General features: G+C 39.0%; 1 protein-coding gene across 2 annotated transcripts in view; it reads left to right on the forward strand.

Moving 5' to 3' along the window:
- The window catches only part of LOC133605530 (uncharacterized), a 345,893-nt gene that overhangs the window by 40,015 nt on the left and 286,460 nt on the right, over nucleotides 1-19,418 (forward strand). For both annotated transcript variants that reach the window (XM_061958830.1, XM_061958831.1), the window contains exons 5-9: nucleotides 448-571; nucleotides 897-1,172; nucleotides 3,000-3,080; nucleotides 11,988-12,107; nucleotides 13,331-13,393. In XM_061958830.1, coding sequence (XP_061814814.1) covers nucleotides 448-571; nucleotides 897-1,172; nucleotides 3,000-3,080; nucleotides 11,988-12,107; nucleotides 13,331-13,393 — 664 coding nt within the window. The remainder of the gene's footprint in view (nucleotides 1-447; nucleotides 572-896; nucleotides 1,173-2,999; nucleotides 3,081-11,987; nucleotides 12,108-13,330; nucleotides 13,394-19,418) is intronic.

Here is a 19,418-nt window from a genome sequence, read left to right on the forward strand (position 1 = left end):
TATACCGGTATTACTATAGTACCGCGATACTAATTAATCACATTCGGTATTATACCGCCTCTAAAAAGTACCGGTCCCCCCCACCGCCCCAGGTCGTCGTCACGTTGTGTCATTGCTGGTTTACAAGGAGAGGAGCATGTTCGGCAGCGCACAATTACAGAGTACTTACAAGCAGACACAGTGTGTAGACAGAAAAGGGAGAACGGACGCATTTTGGCTTAAAAACTAACGATAAAGGTGAAGCGCCCTCAGGAAGAGGTGCTTTAAGACTTGGCTAACTAGCTCGCTATATATATATATATATATATATATATATATATATATATATATACTCCCAATAATAAACCCATACATTTTTTCTTTAAATGTAGTTTTTTTTCTCCGCTTTGTTGTACTTATCAAATACATGTTTGCTCTATTTTAAATTTTTAAATTTTATTTTTTAAGGCAAATCTTCCCAAACGGGTTGCCAGGTGAATACTCCCTGGTCACCATCTTCCGTGTGAGAAGAACTACAAAAAAAGACCGCTGGTATCTATGGCAGATATTCGACCAGGCTGGAGACACTCAGGTGGGTCCCCCACTGTGGGTTTTCATCCCCTTGTCAAAATCAGTATTACGCATACATCGTGGAACCTCAAAGGTCAAACACAATCCGTTTCGGGACGCTGGTCAACACAGTAACTGCTGAGACATGGTAAAGAGAGTAGGATTAAATGAGCTCTGCTTCTTTGTACTCCCGTGCGAGTGTAAACATGTGACCCAAGTTGAAAATACAACTTAACATATTCCTGCAAAGTTTGACCAAACTCTGAATCGGACCACCTCATGGGTAATTGAGTTCGGAGTTTTTACTGTGTGGCTGGATGTATATTTTTGTGTCTTTGCTCCCGTAGGTGTCAGTTGTGGTTGACGGCGGCAGGAAGGCGGTGGAGTTCTCCTCGCGGGGCCTGCTGAACAACGTGCTCCGCTACACGTTTAAGAGCCGTGACCTACACAACCTGTTTGATCGCCAGTGGCACAAGCTGAGCTTTTCTGTGCAGAGCAACATCATCTCTGTTTACATGGACTGCAGGCTAATAGAAAGGAGGCTGACTGGCGAGAGAGATGCCGTTGACCACAGTGGGCATGCACTCATCACCACCAGAATAGAGGATGGACGGCCGGTGGATGTATGTGCTGCAATTACAACTTCTTACTATGACTTCTTGGATGATATGAAGCATTATTTGAAGCTTTTCTAGACAGGACCTATGATTATTTCAATCTATACTTTAAACACTTCCCCCTGGTCTTGATCAGGGATTCTTAACCTTTTTGACCTTGGGGCCAGATTTTTCCACTACAGAGGGAACCGGATCCCACTGAAATATTAGCACTGAATTAGTCATCTTACTCCTGATTTTAATTTGTTTCAATAATTATATCTAACCTAAATACATTTTACAATGTTGTCAAATGATCCGAAAGCATGTGTTAATAATAAGAATTATTATCAAGGCTTAGGTCAGGCTGATTACAAGATACATATGATTCAAATATATTGCAATTGAAGGAAGTCTTAACAACTAATGAAAAATAAATTTACATACAATTACGCAGTCCTAAACTCAAAAAATTCTAACTAAATGAAAAAGTAATAATATACAGTTGTGGTCAAAAGTTTACATACACTTGTAAAGGACATAATGTCATGGCTGTCTTGAGTTTCCAATAATTTCTACAACTCTTATTTTTTTGTGATAGAGTGATTGGAGCACATACTTGTTGGTCACAAAAAAACCATTTATGAAATTTGGATCTTTTATGAATTTATTATGGGTCTACTGAAAATGTGACCAAATCTGCTGGGTCAAAAGTATACATACAGCAATGTTAATATTTGGTTACATGTCCCTTGGCAAGTTTCACTGCAATAAGGCGGTTTTGGTAGCCATCCACAAGCTTCTGGCAAGCTTCTGGTTGAATTTTTGACCACTCCTCTTGACAAAATTGATGCAGTTCAGCTAAATTTGTTGTTTTTTTGACATGGACTTGTTTCTTCAGCATTGTCCACACGTTTAAGTCAGGACTTTGGGAAGGCCATTCTAAAACCTTAATTCTAGCCTGATTTAGCCATTCCTTTACCACTTTTAAAGTGTGTTTGGGCTCATTGTCCTGTTGGAACACCCAACTGCGCCCAAGACCCAACCTCCGGGCTGATGAATTTAGGTTGTCCTGAAGAATTTGGAGGTAATCCTCTTTTTTTATTGTCCCATTTACTCTCTGTAAAGCACCAGATCCGTTGGCAGCATAACAGGCCCAGAGAATAATACTACCACCACCATGCTTGATGGTAGGTGTGGTGTTCCTGGGATTAAAGGCCTCACCTTTTCTCCTCCAAACATATTGCTGGATATTGTGGCCAAACAGCTCAATTTTTGTTTCATCTGACCAAAGAACTTTCCTCCAGAAGGTCTTATCTTTGTCCATGTGATGTCAGATGAAACAAAACTTGAGCTGTTTGACACAGTCAATAATACATTTTATAAACTTTATAAATTCCCCCGTCACAACGTAGCAGACTGCAAAACCCTATAAAATGAGGCTAGCTCACGCCAAAATGCACAAACCTAATGATTTGATTTGTCACTTTGGCATTGTATGGAACATTGTAACAACATTTATAAGCCAGAAAAGATGAAATTCATCATAGGTCCCTTTTAAAAAAAAAAACAAAAAAAAAAAACTGTAGGTCAGCTCTGCCATTCAACTTGAGCAGCCTTAGACTTGAATTGAACAGCTGACCTTTAGATCCACTTCCTATGTAAAATAAACAAAAAATGAGTCAGCACATTACCAAAATAGAAATGCTCAAATTTGGCTCTGCATAAGCTGCAGTTCAGGCTGAAGCTTGTGGAAGTGAGTTGAACTTGCAAGAACATTTTTGGACACAGTAACTAAGGAATTGTATAATTAGTAATTTGCCGCCATCATGTTTCATTGTACTTTGTCCACAGATTGAACTCAAACAAATTCTCATCTACTGCGACCCTTATATAGTGGAGATGGAAACGTGCTGTGAAATACTGGAGCGAAAGGTAAACAGTTTTCCATGTGTCATGTCCGTACTTCGCACATCCATTTTCTATACCGCTTGTCCTTATTAGGGTCATAGGTGAGCTGGAGCCTATCCCAGCCGACTTCAGGAGACTTCAGTATGTGCAGTTAGCCACAAATTAAGTGACAAAGAAATCAGTATGCTGTGCCTTAAGTTGTCTGTGGGCCTGATCTACTAAAGATTTGCTTGTAGTTTGTCAAATGATTAAAATATTTATCGTGATTAATCACATTTTGTTCATAGTTAACTCAAACTTAATCACAATTAATCGTAAACAGATATGTAGTATCCCCCGCCCCCACATCCCTCAACTGACCTACTATCATTTTTTACGTGCAAATATCACAGAATACCATTCCAAAACATCTTTGACAAAGCATGATCGTAATGTAAGACATTTTTATTTTGTCAACGTAGTTAAACCGGATGTTGAGCATAGCGCTTTTATTTTTTATTTATTTTTATTTAAGGCAGGAAAGTGTGTGATTGGTTTGAGAAATTCTCTTGACATGTTTTGATGTCGGATCGACTGTTTGCTTTCATTTCTGTTGAGATTTTATACCATCTTTCGTACTAAATCAGTCACAGTAACAATCTAAATGTTATGTAATCACTGCACCTTAACTGTAATCTGAACACGGAAGTGAAGCACCACCCACCCACCTCTGAACGACACGCGCAGCAGGCATTTGCTGCAGGGTTGTCATCTTTTCTCACGGTGAGAAAATTTAATTTCTTGTCGGTAGAAAAACTTGCCATGGCTCTGAAACCTGATCTTTCCATAATTTATGTTCGCTATTTCCTTGCTTGTAGCGTATTACTAACTGGAGAACTGCAGCCAAGTTTACCCCGCTACGGCACGGCCCAAGGGTCAAAAAGGACACGTGTGCGTTAAATGCCCGTTAAGAAAATGTGTGCCATTATTTAAATTTATAGATAATAATATCGCGTTAACTTTGACAGCCCTAATTAAAACACATGCAAACTTGATAGCACACGCAAAGCTACTAAGATTTGTGCGTGAAGGATTACGTCTCTTAAGTGAACACAATAAGGAGCGTAATTGATTGATTGATTGAATTATTTATTTCAAACCTGCACAGTACAACACACACTTTTTTTTTTAAACATTTTGGCAGGGACATTTATGCAAGGCTTGAAAAGGGGTTGGATGAAGCAAATGCTTATAATATCCCAACCCCTCTCACTCATTCCACATTTAACATAAACAATATAATACAAGAACAATACTATACAAACAAAAACAAGAAAAGCTCCTGTACACTAACAATACAATAGTACCACTGTTACTATAAAACAAGACAAGACGAGACAAAACACACACACACACACACACACACACACACACACACACACACACACACACACACACACACACACACACACACACACACACATACACACACACACAGGCCCAAACACTCTCTGACCATACACCTCTCTCCCATGGCTCTGTGCTGAGGGCATCACTCTCTTTCCTCCTCGTACTTCTTCAGTACTTCTTTTTTAAACAGTCTTTTAAATGTAATCATGTTAGAACAGGTTTTTAACTCGTCCCCTAAGTTGTTCCACAGACTGACTCCACGCACTGAAATGCACATTGATTTTAAAGTTGTTCTAAATTTAGGCAAATATAATTTGTTGTTTCCTCTTAGACTGTAACTATGATGAGCATCTCTATCCTGGAATAGGTTTTGTATATTGGATGGTAGAGAGTTTTGGGATGCCCTAAACATAATTTGAGCAGTTTTAAAATTGATCACATCGTGCAGTTTAAGTTGCTTTAACTCCATGAATAGTGGATTTGAATGATGTAAGTAGTGAACATTGGACACAATCCTAATGGCCTTTTTCTGCAGAGTGACTAAAGGCTGTAGATGGGATTTATAACAATTTCCCCAGACTTCAACACAATAGTTTAGATATGACATAATAAATGAATGATACAATAAAAGCAGAGCATTGGTGTTCAATAAATGACATGATCTCCTCATCATTCCAACACATTTAGCAACTTTTGTCCTCAGGTAATTTATATGAGGCTTCCATGATATATTTTCATCTATTACCACTCCTAAGAATGAATTTTGTTGAACATATTCTATTGGTGTATCATCAATAACAATCCTGATGGGTATTTCACTTTTGCGATTGCTAAAGAGCATGATTTTGGTCTTCTTTAAATTGAAAGACAATTTGTTGGTATTAAACCAAGTTTTTAACTTGATCATTTAGCACACAAACTCTAGGCCCCCGAGGGCCACATCTGGTGCGCCAAATCATTTTATGTGACCTGTGAAAGCTTTGAAATAATAAGAAACTTCAACTGTTTTGCTATAGCTATTTCAATTTTAATAGAAAACATGTTTTTACTCCATGCAGCTGCAGTTCATAACTGAATATTGTTTCATTAGGTGGTGCATCTAGCTAGTCAATTAACATTTTTTTGGTCAATGTAACTTTCTATAAATTAATCAATTCTTCAATAGCTGAATCTGCTTGTAACCTTGACTTGTGATGCCAAAGCATGTTTACCATCAGTTTGTTGGTTAACTATGATAATAATTAAATGAAAGAGCAATTATTTAACATCATGAGGCAATTGTACTTTACGTTAATATTGTTATATTATATATGTGTCGTAGTTACAAGCAGCCCTTTGAGGGCAGCCCAAGATAAAACACTTAGTTTGATACTCCTGATTCAGAGTGTCTGTCTTCATGCATATATATAAAATATGCTGATTATCACACCACCCTCAATACTGGGAGATGAGAATGGAAATGTAATTATTTTCCACACGCAGTGTGATTTATCAAGACTAAAACTGTTGTACCGTTCTACGTATGCTTGTCAACATATATGGAATGTCAAAAATAGAAATATTATATTGTCTATTTGGCAATATCATTTTATAATTGTATAGCTGCTGGATGGCTTAAGGGGCTGATTAAAACAAATTAAATTGATGCGTTTTAATGTCTGCTCACATTTTTTTGTTTGTGTGTGTTTTTGAATTATATGAAACAAACTTCTTGCATTATGCATTTTCTTGCATCTGGAACACGCTCGCAGTTAGCGCCAGCTCATTCCATGAGCGCACGCTAAAAAAGTGGGTTCCATTGTAAATGCACTGCAGGACTGCCTCTACAATGCCCAGAAAAAGTGGTACATAATGGTCTGCTGCATGATCCGAAACATAGCAAATGCCACAGGTAGGAGCATGACAACATGAATTTGCATGGTGAAAGCCGCTTATAGTACAAGCAAAAACCTGATTTAAACAAGTCTTAGTAGATTACACTATTTGTACACACATTGATTGATTGATTGAAACTTTTATTAGTAGATTGCACAGCACAGTACATATTCCGTACAATTGACCACTAAATGGTAACACCCGAATAAGTTTTTTTTAACTTGTTTAAGTCGGGGTCCATGTTAATCAATTTATGGTAAATTTTATAGTTTGCACACGCTGTTTAACACGTAATATTTGGATTTGAGTAGATTAGGCCTTATGTGTACATAATAGTTGTGGGGGAGATAATTGATTCTTAGATGCATCACGATTGGGACGTGGACAATGCTCAATCAATGGACAAACATCTAAATATCCATTATTTAAGTACAGCCGTCCCTCACTACATTCGGCTTCAAAATTATATTGCGCATTTAAAAAAGAAAAAAATACTTTGTTTTTAAAACAATTTTTTCTAAGCATTTTGTACATGTTTTTGGCCAAAATTAAGTGTTATATTATACCAGGTTGTATTTAAAAAGTTAAAAAAAACTTTGTGTTACAGCGCACCGTACGGCTTATTTTCTTTTAGTATTACGATGTGGTGATCGATAGTTATTCACCAGGCGGGTTAAGGGTCAACTCTGCTCGTCTTTACTGCAACAGTCTCAAGTTGACCAACTTCTGGCAAAACAACTTTTTGATGGACTGCCTCATCAATATCACGTCTCCACATTGGTAGGGCTTTGACATGAGCGATATCGAACATCATCAGCTGGACGTCACATCGGACATTTGGCGTCGCACATAATGCTAACTGACATCGCTGCCTATCAACAGCTGTCTGGCCAAAGTGGAGAGGGACTCTTTTGATGCCCTTTATCTTGACATCAATAACTCAGCTTTGGCTTGAGGGATGTGGGATAACAACGCAGACATGCAATGCTAACACAGAAGGCTGACATCACAGCTAATGAGCATTGCGGCTATTATAGCACATGGATGTCCAGTTCTAACGTATAGGAATTATCCAGAATATGACAAAGTAAAACACGCCTGTGTTTTAGTGGCCGGGCAACGGCAATAGCAATTATGCTTTAAGGATCCTGTATTGTAATCTACAGTAGAACACAAAGGTAAAGTTGACTATATGGGTGGTAATTCTTGTTTAGTAGACTCTAATGCTGTTAAAAAAACATATTTAGAAGGTCGTAAACAGTCTTTTAATGCTTTAAATATGAAAATATTCGATTTGTTAATAATAATCCTTCTTCGTGGAAATTGTTTAGATGATAAACAAGGGTTGACTGTATGTTAAATAAAGTAATACATGTTATAAAATGTGGAACTAACGAGAACACATGAAGCGAAACACAGCAGGAGGGGGTGAGAAGCCACGCTAACCGCTAAGCTAGTGACGTGTATTTCTGGTCTTGTCACCCCCTGCCGGGCAGGAGGGCAACAAGACAGTGCGGCTGGATCAAAAGAGACGTCGGAGACGCTTTGCTGAACAACAAGTTGCTTTATTACAAGCGAGCGTCATTAAACAGGTCTGCAGTACCCGGAGGAGCCTAGGTCAAAAAAAGTATACTCCTAACCTGGAGAGGCCAAACCATCAGTTTTTATATTCCTCCTGTCTGTCTCTGAGTGTGTGTGCTAAGTCAGGAGTGCGCATCCTGACCATAAAAGGAGATGTTCGTGTGTAAGTGTCTGGAAAACAACTGTTTTAGGTCAAATGTTGGCGTTGAGCTAGACAGGTAGTCTTTTCTCAAGGATATGGTTGTCACTTTTGCATTCCGCAGTCCCAATTAGAGCTTATTTTTTCTACGAGAAGTAATCCAATCCACCTGCGAATATAAAACTAAGGGTCCTTATCTAGTTATGTGCTCAAACTGAAATACCACTATTTAATTAATCTTGGTGGTTTGCTTTCTCCAAGGTGAATATAAACATTCACCATATGTAGAACATAATATGAGTTAATTAATTCACTTCACTAGCTTGAATGTAAAGAAGTGAAAGAACAAAAAATGAGTGCTTTGTACACTTCAACAATCGCGTTACAACGGAGACTAACCAGCTAAGAAGCGGAAATTAGAGTAGATACAACACACCTCTTTGAGCTGTGTGCTGACGGTCAGGTGATTGGACCAAAATGATTGGGCATTCCGTGGTTATAGAAGAGCCCTAAGCTTCCCAGTCCTAGTAGACATAAATTGCTTTGAATATACCGGCCTTACAAAGTATATTTTGGTGTTATAACTTCTAAGTATAACATAATTTTGGTCAATCTGAAGCCTGCAGAAAGCACAGCGCCCGTCGGAGAAATGATTTGTAGACTGATGTCAGGCTATCTGTTTTACAGTCGAAACTAATGTTTTAACACAATCTGTTCTATGTGATGACAACTTCCTATAGGAAATCATGGAAAACAGTTGCAGGGTCATATTGTCCCCATAATTAACTACCGTATTGGGCACACTGGTTCTTTGGTCAAAGTGTTGCATAGATTATGTTTTACAGACCATCTTCAAGCCGCTTCAGGATGCGCCCTTTTGTGGACGGTCTTAGGTCTCGTTCACACTGCAGGTCAATTCCAATTTGTTTGCCCATATGCGACATTTATCGGATTTTTTCATGTCCGTGTGAACAGTGCAATTCTGAATTTTCATACCACTTCCGTATGTGGAAAAAAACGGATAAATATGCGATGCGTCTTCAATGTGAACGCTTCCGCGCTCAGGTGGCATTCATCCGACCAGAACGTCATCAAAAAGCGATAGTCATAATTACTCGGTAAAATAGGCGGTTGAGAAATAAATAGTTAACAGAGCACAAAACAGGTGAAAATAATGTTTTAGGAGCTCACGTGAAAGTTGTACCGCTCCTGTCTCCTACTGACATGCTCTTAAAGGCCTACTGAAATGCGATTTTCTTATTTAAACGGGGATAGCAAGTCCATTCTATGTGTCATACTTGATCATTTCACGATCTTGCCATATTTTTGCTGAAAGGATTTAGTAGAGAACATCGACGATAAAGTTTGCAACTTTTGGTCGCTGATAAAAAAAGCCTTGCCTCTACCGGAAGTAGCAGACGAGTAGCGTGACGTCACAGGTTGTGGAGCTCCTCACATCCGCACATTGTTTACAATCATGGCCACCAGCAGCGAGAGCGATTCGGACTGAGAAAGCGAAGATTTCCCCATTAATTTGAGCGAGGATGAAAGATTCATGGATGAGTAAAGTGAGAGTGAAGGACTAGAGGGCAGTGGGAGCGATTCAGATAGGGATGATGCTGTGAGAGGCGGGTGGGACCTGATATTCAGCTGGGAATGACTAAAACAGTAAACAAACACAAGACATATATATACTCTATTAGCCACAACACAACCAGGCTTATATTTAATATGCCACAAATTAATCCCGCATAACAAACACCTCCCCCCTCCCGTCCATATAACCCGCCAATACAACTCAAACACCTGCACAACACACTCAATCCCACAGCCCAAAGTACCGTTCACCTCCCCAAAGTTCATGCAGCACATATATTTCCCCAAAGTCCCCAAAGTTACGTACGTGACATGCACATAGCGGCACGCACGTACGGGCAAGCGATCAAATGTTTGGAAGCCGCAGCTGCATGCGTACTCACGGTACCGCGTCTGCGTATCCAACTCAAAGTCCTCCTGGTAAGAGTCTCTGTTGTCCCAGTTCTCCACAGGCCAATGGTAAAGCTTGACTGTCATCTTTCGGGAATGTAAACAATGAAACACCGGCTGTGTTATCCGGCACAACAGTCAGGGGGTGCATTCTACGGCGGGGGTGCGTTATCCGGCACAACACCTGCTGCAATACACCGCTTCCCACCTACAGCTTTCTTCTTTGCTGTCTCCATTGTTCATTGAACAAATTGCAAAAGATTCACCAACACAGATGTCCAGAATACTGTGGAATTTTGTGATGAAAACAGACGACTTAATAGCTGGCCACCATGCTGTCCCAAAATGTCCTCTTCAATCCGTGACGTCACGCGCAGGCGTCATCATACCGAGACGTTTTCAGCAGGATATTTCGTGCGAAATTTAAAATTGCACTTTAGTAAGCTAACCCGGCCGTATTGGCATGTGTTGCAATGTTAAGATTTCATCATTGATATATAAACTATCAGACTGCGTGGTCGGTAGTAGTGGGTTTCAGTAGGCCTTTAAAACAGACATTGAAGAAAAATATCCTGCGACAGGCAAAATACTTGTCATCTTCCTTCTTAATCTTCCATCCATCCATCCATTTTCTACCGCTTATTCCCTTCGGGGTCGCGGGGGGAGCTGGAGCCTATCTCAGCTACAATCGGGCGGAAGGCGGGGTACACCCTGGACAAGTCGCCACCTCATCGCAGGGCCTTCTTAATCTTCTTCTACGTAAAATAATTTGGTTCAGAAAATGTCGACTCTGATTGTACAAAAACCTTTAAATTGCCACAAATGCACCAGTGGAAGCCATGTATACTTCTGTAAACATTGTAGTGCGTGTGATGTCATGACATCATGTCAGCATGCGGGTCAGACTGCATTCACATTAGAAATCGGGGGTTTTTGTTTGTAATGTGAACGGCCACTAAAAAAATCAGAGTTGGTCATCTGACCATGCAGTTTACGTGGCTCCACTTCGACAGAGTCTTCTCCCCGCCATCTTTGTTGTACCAGTAGTGTTTTGCGCACTTCCATAGTGAGTCTACTGACAGATGTAAGTTAGAACTGTATGCTACTTTGTATTAAAAATCGCAATATACAAGAGGATAGAGAAAAACAAAGAGCTCATTGTAAATGATGCAGGCTACAATGGCAAACACCCACAAATTTTCCGGACTTATGCAGATCCCAAATACATATCAGCGGGTACCAAGTTGGTTTTGCATAATATTGTAAAACAAAACACTAAATAATGTCTCCTAACAGGTGCCATTTTGAGGATCTTAAATACACACCATTATAATACCCTTATATTTACTATGGTAGCCGTAATGCGCCAACAATCCATCAAGCGGTGGGGCTTCTTAGCGTACCAAAGTCGTACTAAAACATTTTGACAGATTTTTGAGCGCTGTGTGTAATGTTCTATATGCTCAATGAAACATCAAAATTTTGGTCTTGCTTGCTTACGGGTACTTGCTGGTGTCATTTATTGAACGGTTTTAGAAGAGTCAACTTGTAGTTCACAAGTATCTCTTATGTGTGACTGCCATCTACTGGCCACACTTATCATTACACCATGTACCAAATAAAATAGCTTTGAGGTCGGTAAGCACAACCAGAATTAATACGTACATTAGGTGCACCGGGTTATAAAATGCAAAGTCGATTTTTGAGAAAAGTAAAGGATTTTAAGTGTGCCTTATAATCCGAAAAAATATGGTATGTATTTTTAATCATAAAAAAGGTGAACCACTTCTAACCTCTTGAGCCTGGCAGACGTATCTCTATGTCTTAAACATGACCCTACTAATAATGCAATAATTATGAGTGGTTCTGAATGAGGTTATGCTTTATTTTTTGGTTTAATATGTGAGAACTGAGACAAAAAGTCTAAATTGGTATGTGTGTTTTTTTTTTTATTGATCCAGTGTGAAGACCCGCAGACATTTAACGACACCTCCCCTCCCCCGGTTACAGCCCAACTCCCACAAATGCTGTCTCAGCCAGCCACACAGCCAATTGACAGATGTCACTGCCCAGCTGAAAAGGTACAATCAATTCCAGCCAACAAGGGGACTCTAATTGAGGACTTGTAATGTCTATTGTTATGTAGCCAACACTGACATACACCATCCTTTACGCACACCTAATGATCAGTTAAAGGACAATTATACCAAAACCTATTCCTCCTTCGAAGACGAGCTGTAAACTAACGGTAAATACCAAATAATGCTCCTTGATCCTTTGAGTGTGGCGCATCATGCACTGTGCAATGAATTTTTCATAATTCTAAATTATTATTTCAGCTCCAAATATGAGGCTTAGATTAGTATGCAAATTCACACCTGGAAGCTGCAAATCTTCTGTGAAATGAGCAGATGGCCAATTCCACACTGCGACACCATGTTGTCATTTTTTAACATCTTGCCCCGAAATAAAGTCAAGTTTTTGGGGGTCTTGGATTAAAATGCGTGTCTATACCTATCAACTTGGATGAGCAATAAAACGGGAAAAAAAAGCTTCTTAAATTGATTAAATTTAAAGAGGGTGTGTGCAACTTGCTTACTGTTACATTGTTCAAACCAAAAAATATACAACACCTTTGGCTGGCTTATGTTACCTCTAGTGGTTTAAAAGAGCATTTTTTAAAAAAGTTAATATTTTTTCCAACTACTAATTATATCAAAGGGATTATATTACGGTTGTCAGCCATGTTGTAGTTTTTAGCGCTTCCATATTGACTCTGCTGACAGGTTTAAGTTAGAACTCAACGCTACTATTTATTAGAAAGGGCAACGTTAAAGGATTTTAGCGTGCATGTGCATGTACGAGTCAGTCGGCCCCACAACAAGAGGATAGAACGTCGGGCTAAGACTGGATTAAAATGGCGGACTTGCGCAAAACTCTTCGGGTAAACCTCCAAGAAATTGTAAAGATATCCACTGACGTAAGTAAGACAAAATACGTCAACAAAGTCTCTAAATCCAAATGTTTGGAAGGCAAGATTGTTTTATAAATATCTCTGTCATGCTTTCATGGTTGGATTAACATTTTTTTTAGACTTATGGGGTCCCCAAATACACCAGAACAAGTACTAACAGTTAAGAAAAGTTGGTTTTCCAGAATAGGACCCTATTATGCAAATGCATGATGGTTTGATTTAATAAAAAATATCTGATTTGATATAAATGTGGAACAGTTCAAATGTTGTGCGACTTTGTGTTGTCAGATAATTTATTTAATGTGTTTTTTTGTTTGTTTTTTTGAATAGGGAGAGGTTGGTCTTCCAGGCCAAGTTGGACTTCCTGGACCAAGAGGAGATGTGGGGGAAAAGGTACCGTATTTTTCGGACTATAAATCGGAGTTTTTTTCATAGTTTGACCGTGGGTGTGACTTATACTCAGGAGCGACTTATGTGTGAAATTATTAACACATTACCGTAAAATATCGAATAATATTATTTAGCTTATTCACGTAAGAGACTAGACGTATAAGATTTCATCGGATTTAGCGATTAGGAGTGACAGATTGTTTGGTAAACGTATAGCATGTTAAGTTAAAGTTAAAGTACCAATGATTGTCAAAGACACACTAGGTGTGGCAAAATTATTCTCTGCATTTGACCCATCACCCTTGATCACCCCTTGGGAGGTGGGGGGGAGCAGTGGGCAGTAGCGGTGGCCGCGCCCAGGAATCATTTTTGGTGATTTAACCCTCAATTCCAAACATTGATGCTGAGTGCCAGGCAGGGAGGTAATGGGTCCCATTTTTAAAGTCTTTGGTATGACTCGGCCGGGGTTTGAACTCACGACCTACCGATCTCAGGGCGGACACTCTAACCACTAGGCCAATGATCTATATGTTATAGTTATTTGAATGACTCTTACCATAATATGTTACGTTAACATACCAGGCACGTTCTCAGTTGGTTATTTATGCCTCATATAACGTACACTTATTCAGCCTGTTGTTCACTATTCTTTATTTATTTTGAATTGCCTTTCAAATGTCTATTCTTGGTGTTGGGTTTTATCAAATAAATTTCCCCCAAAAATGCGACTTATACTCCAGTGCGACTTATATATGTTTTTTTCCTTCTTTATTGTGCATTTTCGGCAGGTGCGACTTATACTCCGGAGCGACTTATACTCCGAAAAATACGGTACTTGATTGAGTACTAACATGTAGTGCAGACCTGGGCAAATTGAGCTTTTCAATCTGGCCCGCCGGACATTCCCAAATATTTTTTTTTTTTATATTTAAGACCAATACTGTAGCTGCCATAGTGATGTGCAGTGATGTTTTCAAATGACCGTAAGTCTTGAACTATGCAAAGTATTTCAATGGTTGGAATCTGCGCTTTTGCATGATATACCAGTTACTAGGTATACCGGTATTAGTATAGTACCGCGATACTAATGAATCATATTCGGTACTATAGCGCCTCTGAAAGGTACCATTCCGCCTACTATAATTACGTCGATATTTTATGGCATCACAACATCTTCTTTTGTTTTTTTTAAATGTATATTATGTTTATAAACTCAGGAAATATGTCCCTGGACACGTGAGGACTTTGAATATGACCAATGTATGATCCTGTAACAACTTGGTATCGGATTGATACCCAAATTTGTGGTATCGTCCAAAACTAATGTAAAGCATCCAAACAACAGAAGAATAAGTGATTATTACATTTTAACAGAAGTGCAGACAGAACATGTTAAAAGAGAAAGTAAGATGATATTAACAGTAAATGAACAAATAGATGAATAATTCATTTTCTACCACTTGTCCTTAATAATGTTGACAAAATAATAGAATGGAAAATGACACAATTTGTTACTGTATACGTCAGCAGTTAAATTAGGAGCCTTTGTTTGGTTACTTACAACTAAAAGACAAGTTGTCTTGTATGTTCACTAATTTATTAAAATTGTATTCTTTATAAAATAAAGCCAATAATGCAATTTTTTTGTCATCCCCTTTATTTAGAAAAGTACCGAAAAGTTTCGAAATAATTTTGGTATCGGTACCAAAATATTGGTATCGGGACAATACTACCAGTTACTATGGTCATCTAAGTCACAGCAGTTCAGACGAGGCACCAAGCAGTGTGGGTGGGGAGCGTTTCCACAGAGTGTTTCTAGAGCTGCCAGCCTGAAATGCGGGTGTCAGGGACAGACGTGGAAGGAGATTTTTACAACAAAGTTCTAAAGCTTAGTGATATATCCGATACATCTGATCATAGGTCGTTTTTTTTTTTACCCTTCATGTTCATATTTCGCTGTGTTTGTTGCATTTTTGTTGCGTTTCGCTTGAATGTAAAATATGTGGATCGAGAGGGGGTGTGACGTTCATATGTTGTCAATATTCAGTGATTTATCGTTTATAGTTGATATTGTAAATCCCACATTCTTTTTTTTCATGTACATTCTGGGTGTCTCATTCAGTAAAAAAAAAAAAAAATTCCATTCGTTTTTTTAAGGCGGTCTGTCATAACGTTTTTAGCATTCAATCAGACATTATTGTGAGGTTTTGTTCCTAAAAATAGATATTCAGCCCCCAGACACATTTCTTTCTCTAAATCTGGCCCCCCGAGTCAAAATAATTGCCCAGGCCTGGTCTATTGTCTGCTGCCTTGTCAGGGAGTAAGTAGTCTTTGTCATCCGGTTGAATGTGCAATCTTTTCCCGAAACACAGTTTAAAAAAAAAATTTAAATCATGATTTCACTCAACAGAACAGCAAAAGTGCAGAAAAATCAGCCTTTTACAAATAAATGTGTTCATGAATGCATCTTAATAGGCTAATATAGCTAATATAGACACTTACAGCATGTGATGCCTTCATTATTAGGCTTACTCAGTGGCCTAGTGGTTAGAGTGTCCGCCCTGAGATCGGTAGGTTGTGAGTTCAAACCCCCATACCAAAGACTATAAAAATGGGACCCATTACCTCCCTGCTTGGCACTCAGCATCAAGGGTTGGAATTGGGGGTTAAATCACCAAAAATGATTCCCGGGCGCGGCACCGCTGCTGCCCACTGCTCCCCTCACCTCCCAGGGGGTGATCAAGGGGATGGGTCAAATGCAGAGGACAAATTTCACCACACCTAGTGTGTGTGTGACAATCATTGGGACTTTAACTTTAACTTATACGAGGCTTTTAATTTTTTGTGGCTCCAGATAGATTATTATTATTTTTTTGTTTTTGTTTGGTCCAATATGGCTCTTTCAACAATTTAGGTTGCCGACACCTGGTCTAATAGAAGCCAGTCAACTTCAAGTACAGTGCTGGAGGTCCGGCAGACCGCTTATGTTTTAGCTCAATAGTAGTACACTGGTCTCTCACAAAGGCGATTTGGGTTTGAGCCCAGCTCGAAGCAGTAGGAAAAACAACACAGCGAGAGGGAGAGAGAGAGTAAACCAATGCTAGACGAAGCTGTGTGACGTTCATATGTTGTCAATTTTCAGCGTTTTATCGGTCATAGTTAATATTGTAAAATCTAAATTTTTTTATTTTCATGTACATTCTGGGTGTCTCATTCAGTAAAATAACATACAATTCCATTTCCTTTTTTAAGGTGGTATGCCATAACATTTTTAGCATTCAATCAGACATTATTGTGAGGTTTTGTATTAGTGTTCCTAAAAATCAGATATACCGGCCCCCAGACACATTTTCTTCTCTAAATTTGGCCCCCCGAGTCAAAATAATTGCCCAAGCCTGATGTAACAATTTTTCTGGGGGTAAGATTTTTGTTACTTAGGTTTGCATGAACAATTCCAACTTACAATCTACAATTATCTGGAAAATATATGTTGTCATAAAACATAATAAATGAAAAAAGGTACAATGTTTCTCTTAAAAGTTGTACATCTTTCACTTGGTTATTTTAGCTTGTTTTCTCGTAAAGTTTAAAGTTTAGAGCTAGACATTGCTGACAATTGAAGAGATAAAAGACAAGTCCCTCAACAACATCATATTTTTGAAGTAGGTACATCTCTTTTTCCTTCTCAGAAGGGTAAATATTTATCCTGCAGTAATGACATACTTTTATATTTAATGGTAATGGTCTTTTCAGCAACGCTGCCATGTAATTACCTTGAAAAGGGAAGATGTTGGATCAAAAGTGCCCCAAGATGTTTGTTTTGAAGAAATGACACTTGTTTTTCAGTCAATACAGTAAAAGCTCTGGTTCAAAAAGAGACACAAATGTGTTTCCATGACAGTCTAATCGACCAAATTGTGGAAAGCACTGAAAATAGTCTCTTTTCGCCTGACGGCGGAAAGCAAAAAGCAGACATTGTCCACCAAAAGGTCACAACAAAATAGAGAAAATAACATAAATTGGGTAAAAGCCCAAGAGTTTGTAAAAAAAAAAAAGAAGACGGTAAGAGTACAAAGTGTTGCTGTGTGTCTGAGGAGAGCAGATGCCTTTATGGGTCAGTCTCCTTAAGGAATTGAGATTAATGAAGAAACATTGTTGGGCTTTTTTTTCCTGAAACACCGAGCACCTGGAAGACATCCAGGCATGTCAGAAAACATGAACACGACTGTATGTTGTTATGGATGCGTATGGTGGCTGGCGACATGGCCCCAAGATGCAGAGAAGGCAGGCGACGTGTAGGTGAACCATATTTATGCCAGCATTTTTTGCAGAATCCAACATTTTTTTACATGACGATACTAGCTGATGTCAGAATAATTGCTCTTCATTCATTTTTCGTTCTTGAAAAAGGTCAGAGGGCTCACCTTTTCTTTTTTTTTTTTTTATAAAATGAACACAATAATCCTACCAATGTTGTTTGTTCTCCACTCCGCAATGCTGGAAGCCGCTTGCTAAATGTCACTGGTTAAAAAAGATTTTTAATAATAGTTTTTATTTCTATTGCACTTTACATTTGTACAATAAATCTCAAAGTGCTAAAGAATAAAAGCACCATAGAAGCATTTGAAAAATAAGACAGTAAAAAAAGGTTTAAAGGGGAACATTATCACAATTTCAGAAGGGTTAAAACCATTAAAAATCAGTTCCTAGTGTCTTATTTTATTTTTCAAAGTTTTTTTCAAAATTTTACCCATCACGCAATATCCCTAAAAAAGCTTCAAAGTGCCTGATTTTAACCATCGTTATATACACCCGTCCATTTTCCTGTGACGTCACATAGTGATGCCGATACAAACAAACATGGCGGCTAGAACAGCAATGTATAGCGACATTAGCTCGGATTCAGACTCGGATTTCAGCGGCTTAAGCGATTCAACAGATTACGCATGTATTGAAACGGATGGTTGTAGTGTGGAGGCAGGTAGCGAAAACGAAATTGAAGAAGAAACTGAAGCTATTGAGCCATATCGGTTTGAACCGTATGCAAGCGAAACCGACGAAAACGACACGACAGCCAGCGACACGGGAGAAAGCGAGGACGAATTCGGCGATCGCCTTCTAACCAACGATTGGTATGTGTTTGTTTGGCATTAAAGGAAACTAACAACTATGAACTAGGTTTACAGCATATGAAATACATTTGGCAACAACATGCACTTTGAGAGTGCAGACAGCCCAGTTTTCATCAATTAATATATTATGTAGACATACCCTCATCCGCTCTCTTTTCCTGGGGGTCTGGCGGCAGATTTCTTTGACTTTATCGTTGGAAATGCATCTGCTTTGAGTGTCGCAGGATATCCACACATTCTTGCCATCTCTGTCGTAGCATAGCTTTCGTCGGTAAAGTGTGCGGAACAAACGTCCAATTTCTTGCCACTTTCGCATCTTTGGGCCACTGGTGCAACTTGAATCCGTCCCTGTTCGTGTTGTTACACCCTCCGACAACACACCGACGAGGCATGATGTCTCCAAGGTACGGAAAACAGTCGAAAAAACGGAAAATAACAGAGCTGATTTGACTCGGTGTTTGAGAAAATGGCGGATTGCTTCCCGATGTGTCATCGCTCCAAGAGCGAACATTAGAAAGGCGTTTAATTCGCCAAAATTCACCCATTTAGAGTTCGGAAATCGGTTAAAAAAATATATGATCTTTTTTCTGCAACATCAAGATATATATTGACGCTTACATAGGTCTGGTGATAATGTTCCCCTTTAAAAGGTAGGTTTTGGGTTCTTTTAGGGCCTTGAGGTGGTCAGGAAGGGTGTTCCACAGACGGGAAACGGCAGCTTCAAAAGTTCTGTCCCCCATCGTCTTGAGCCGTGTCCTGGGTGCGTGCAGACGGTGTTGTTGGCCTTGTTTAAGATTTTTCCTAACAAATGATAAATGATAAATGGGTTGTACTTGTATAGCGCTTTTCTACCTTCAAGGTACTCAAAGCGCTCTGACACTACTTCCACATTTACC

Source organism: Nerophis lumbriciformis, linkage group LG02, assembly GCF_033978685.3.
Source record: "Nerophis lumbriciformis linkage group LG02, RoL_Nlum_v2.1, whole genome shotgun sequence".
In the NCBI taxonomy this organism is placed as follows: Eukaryota; Metazoa; Chordata; class Actinopteri; order Syngnathiformes; family Syngnathidae; genus Nerophis; species Nerophis lumbriciformis.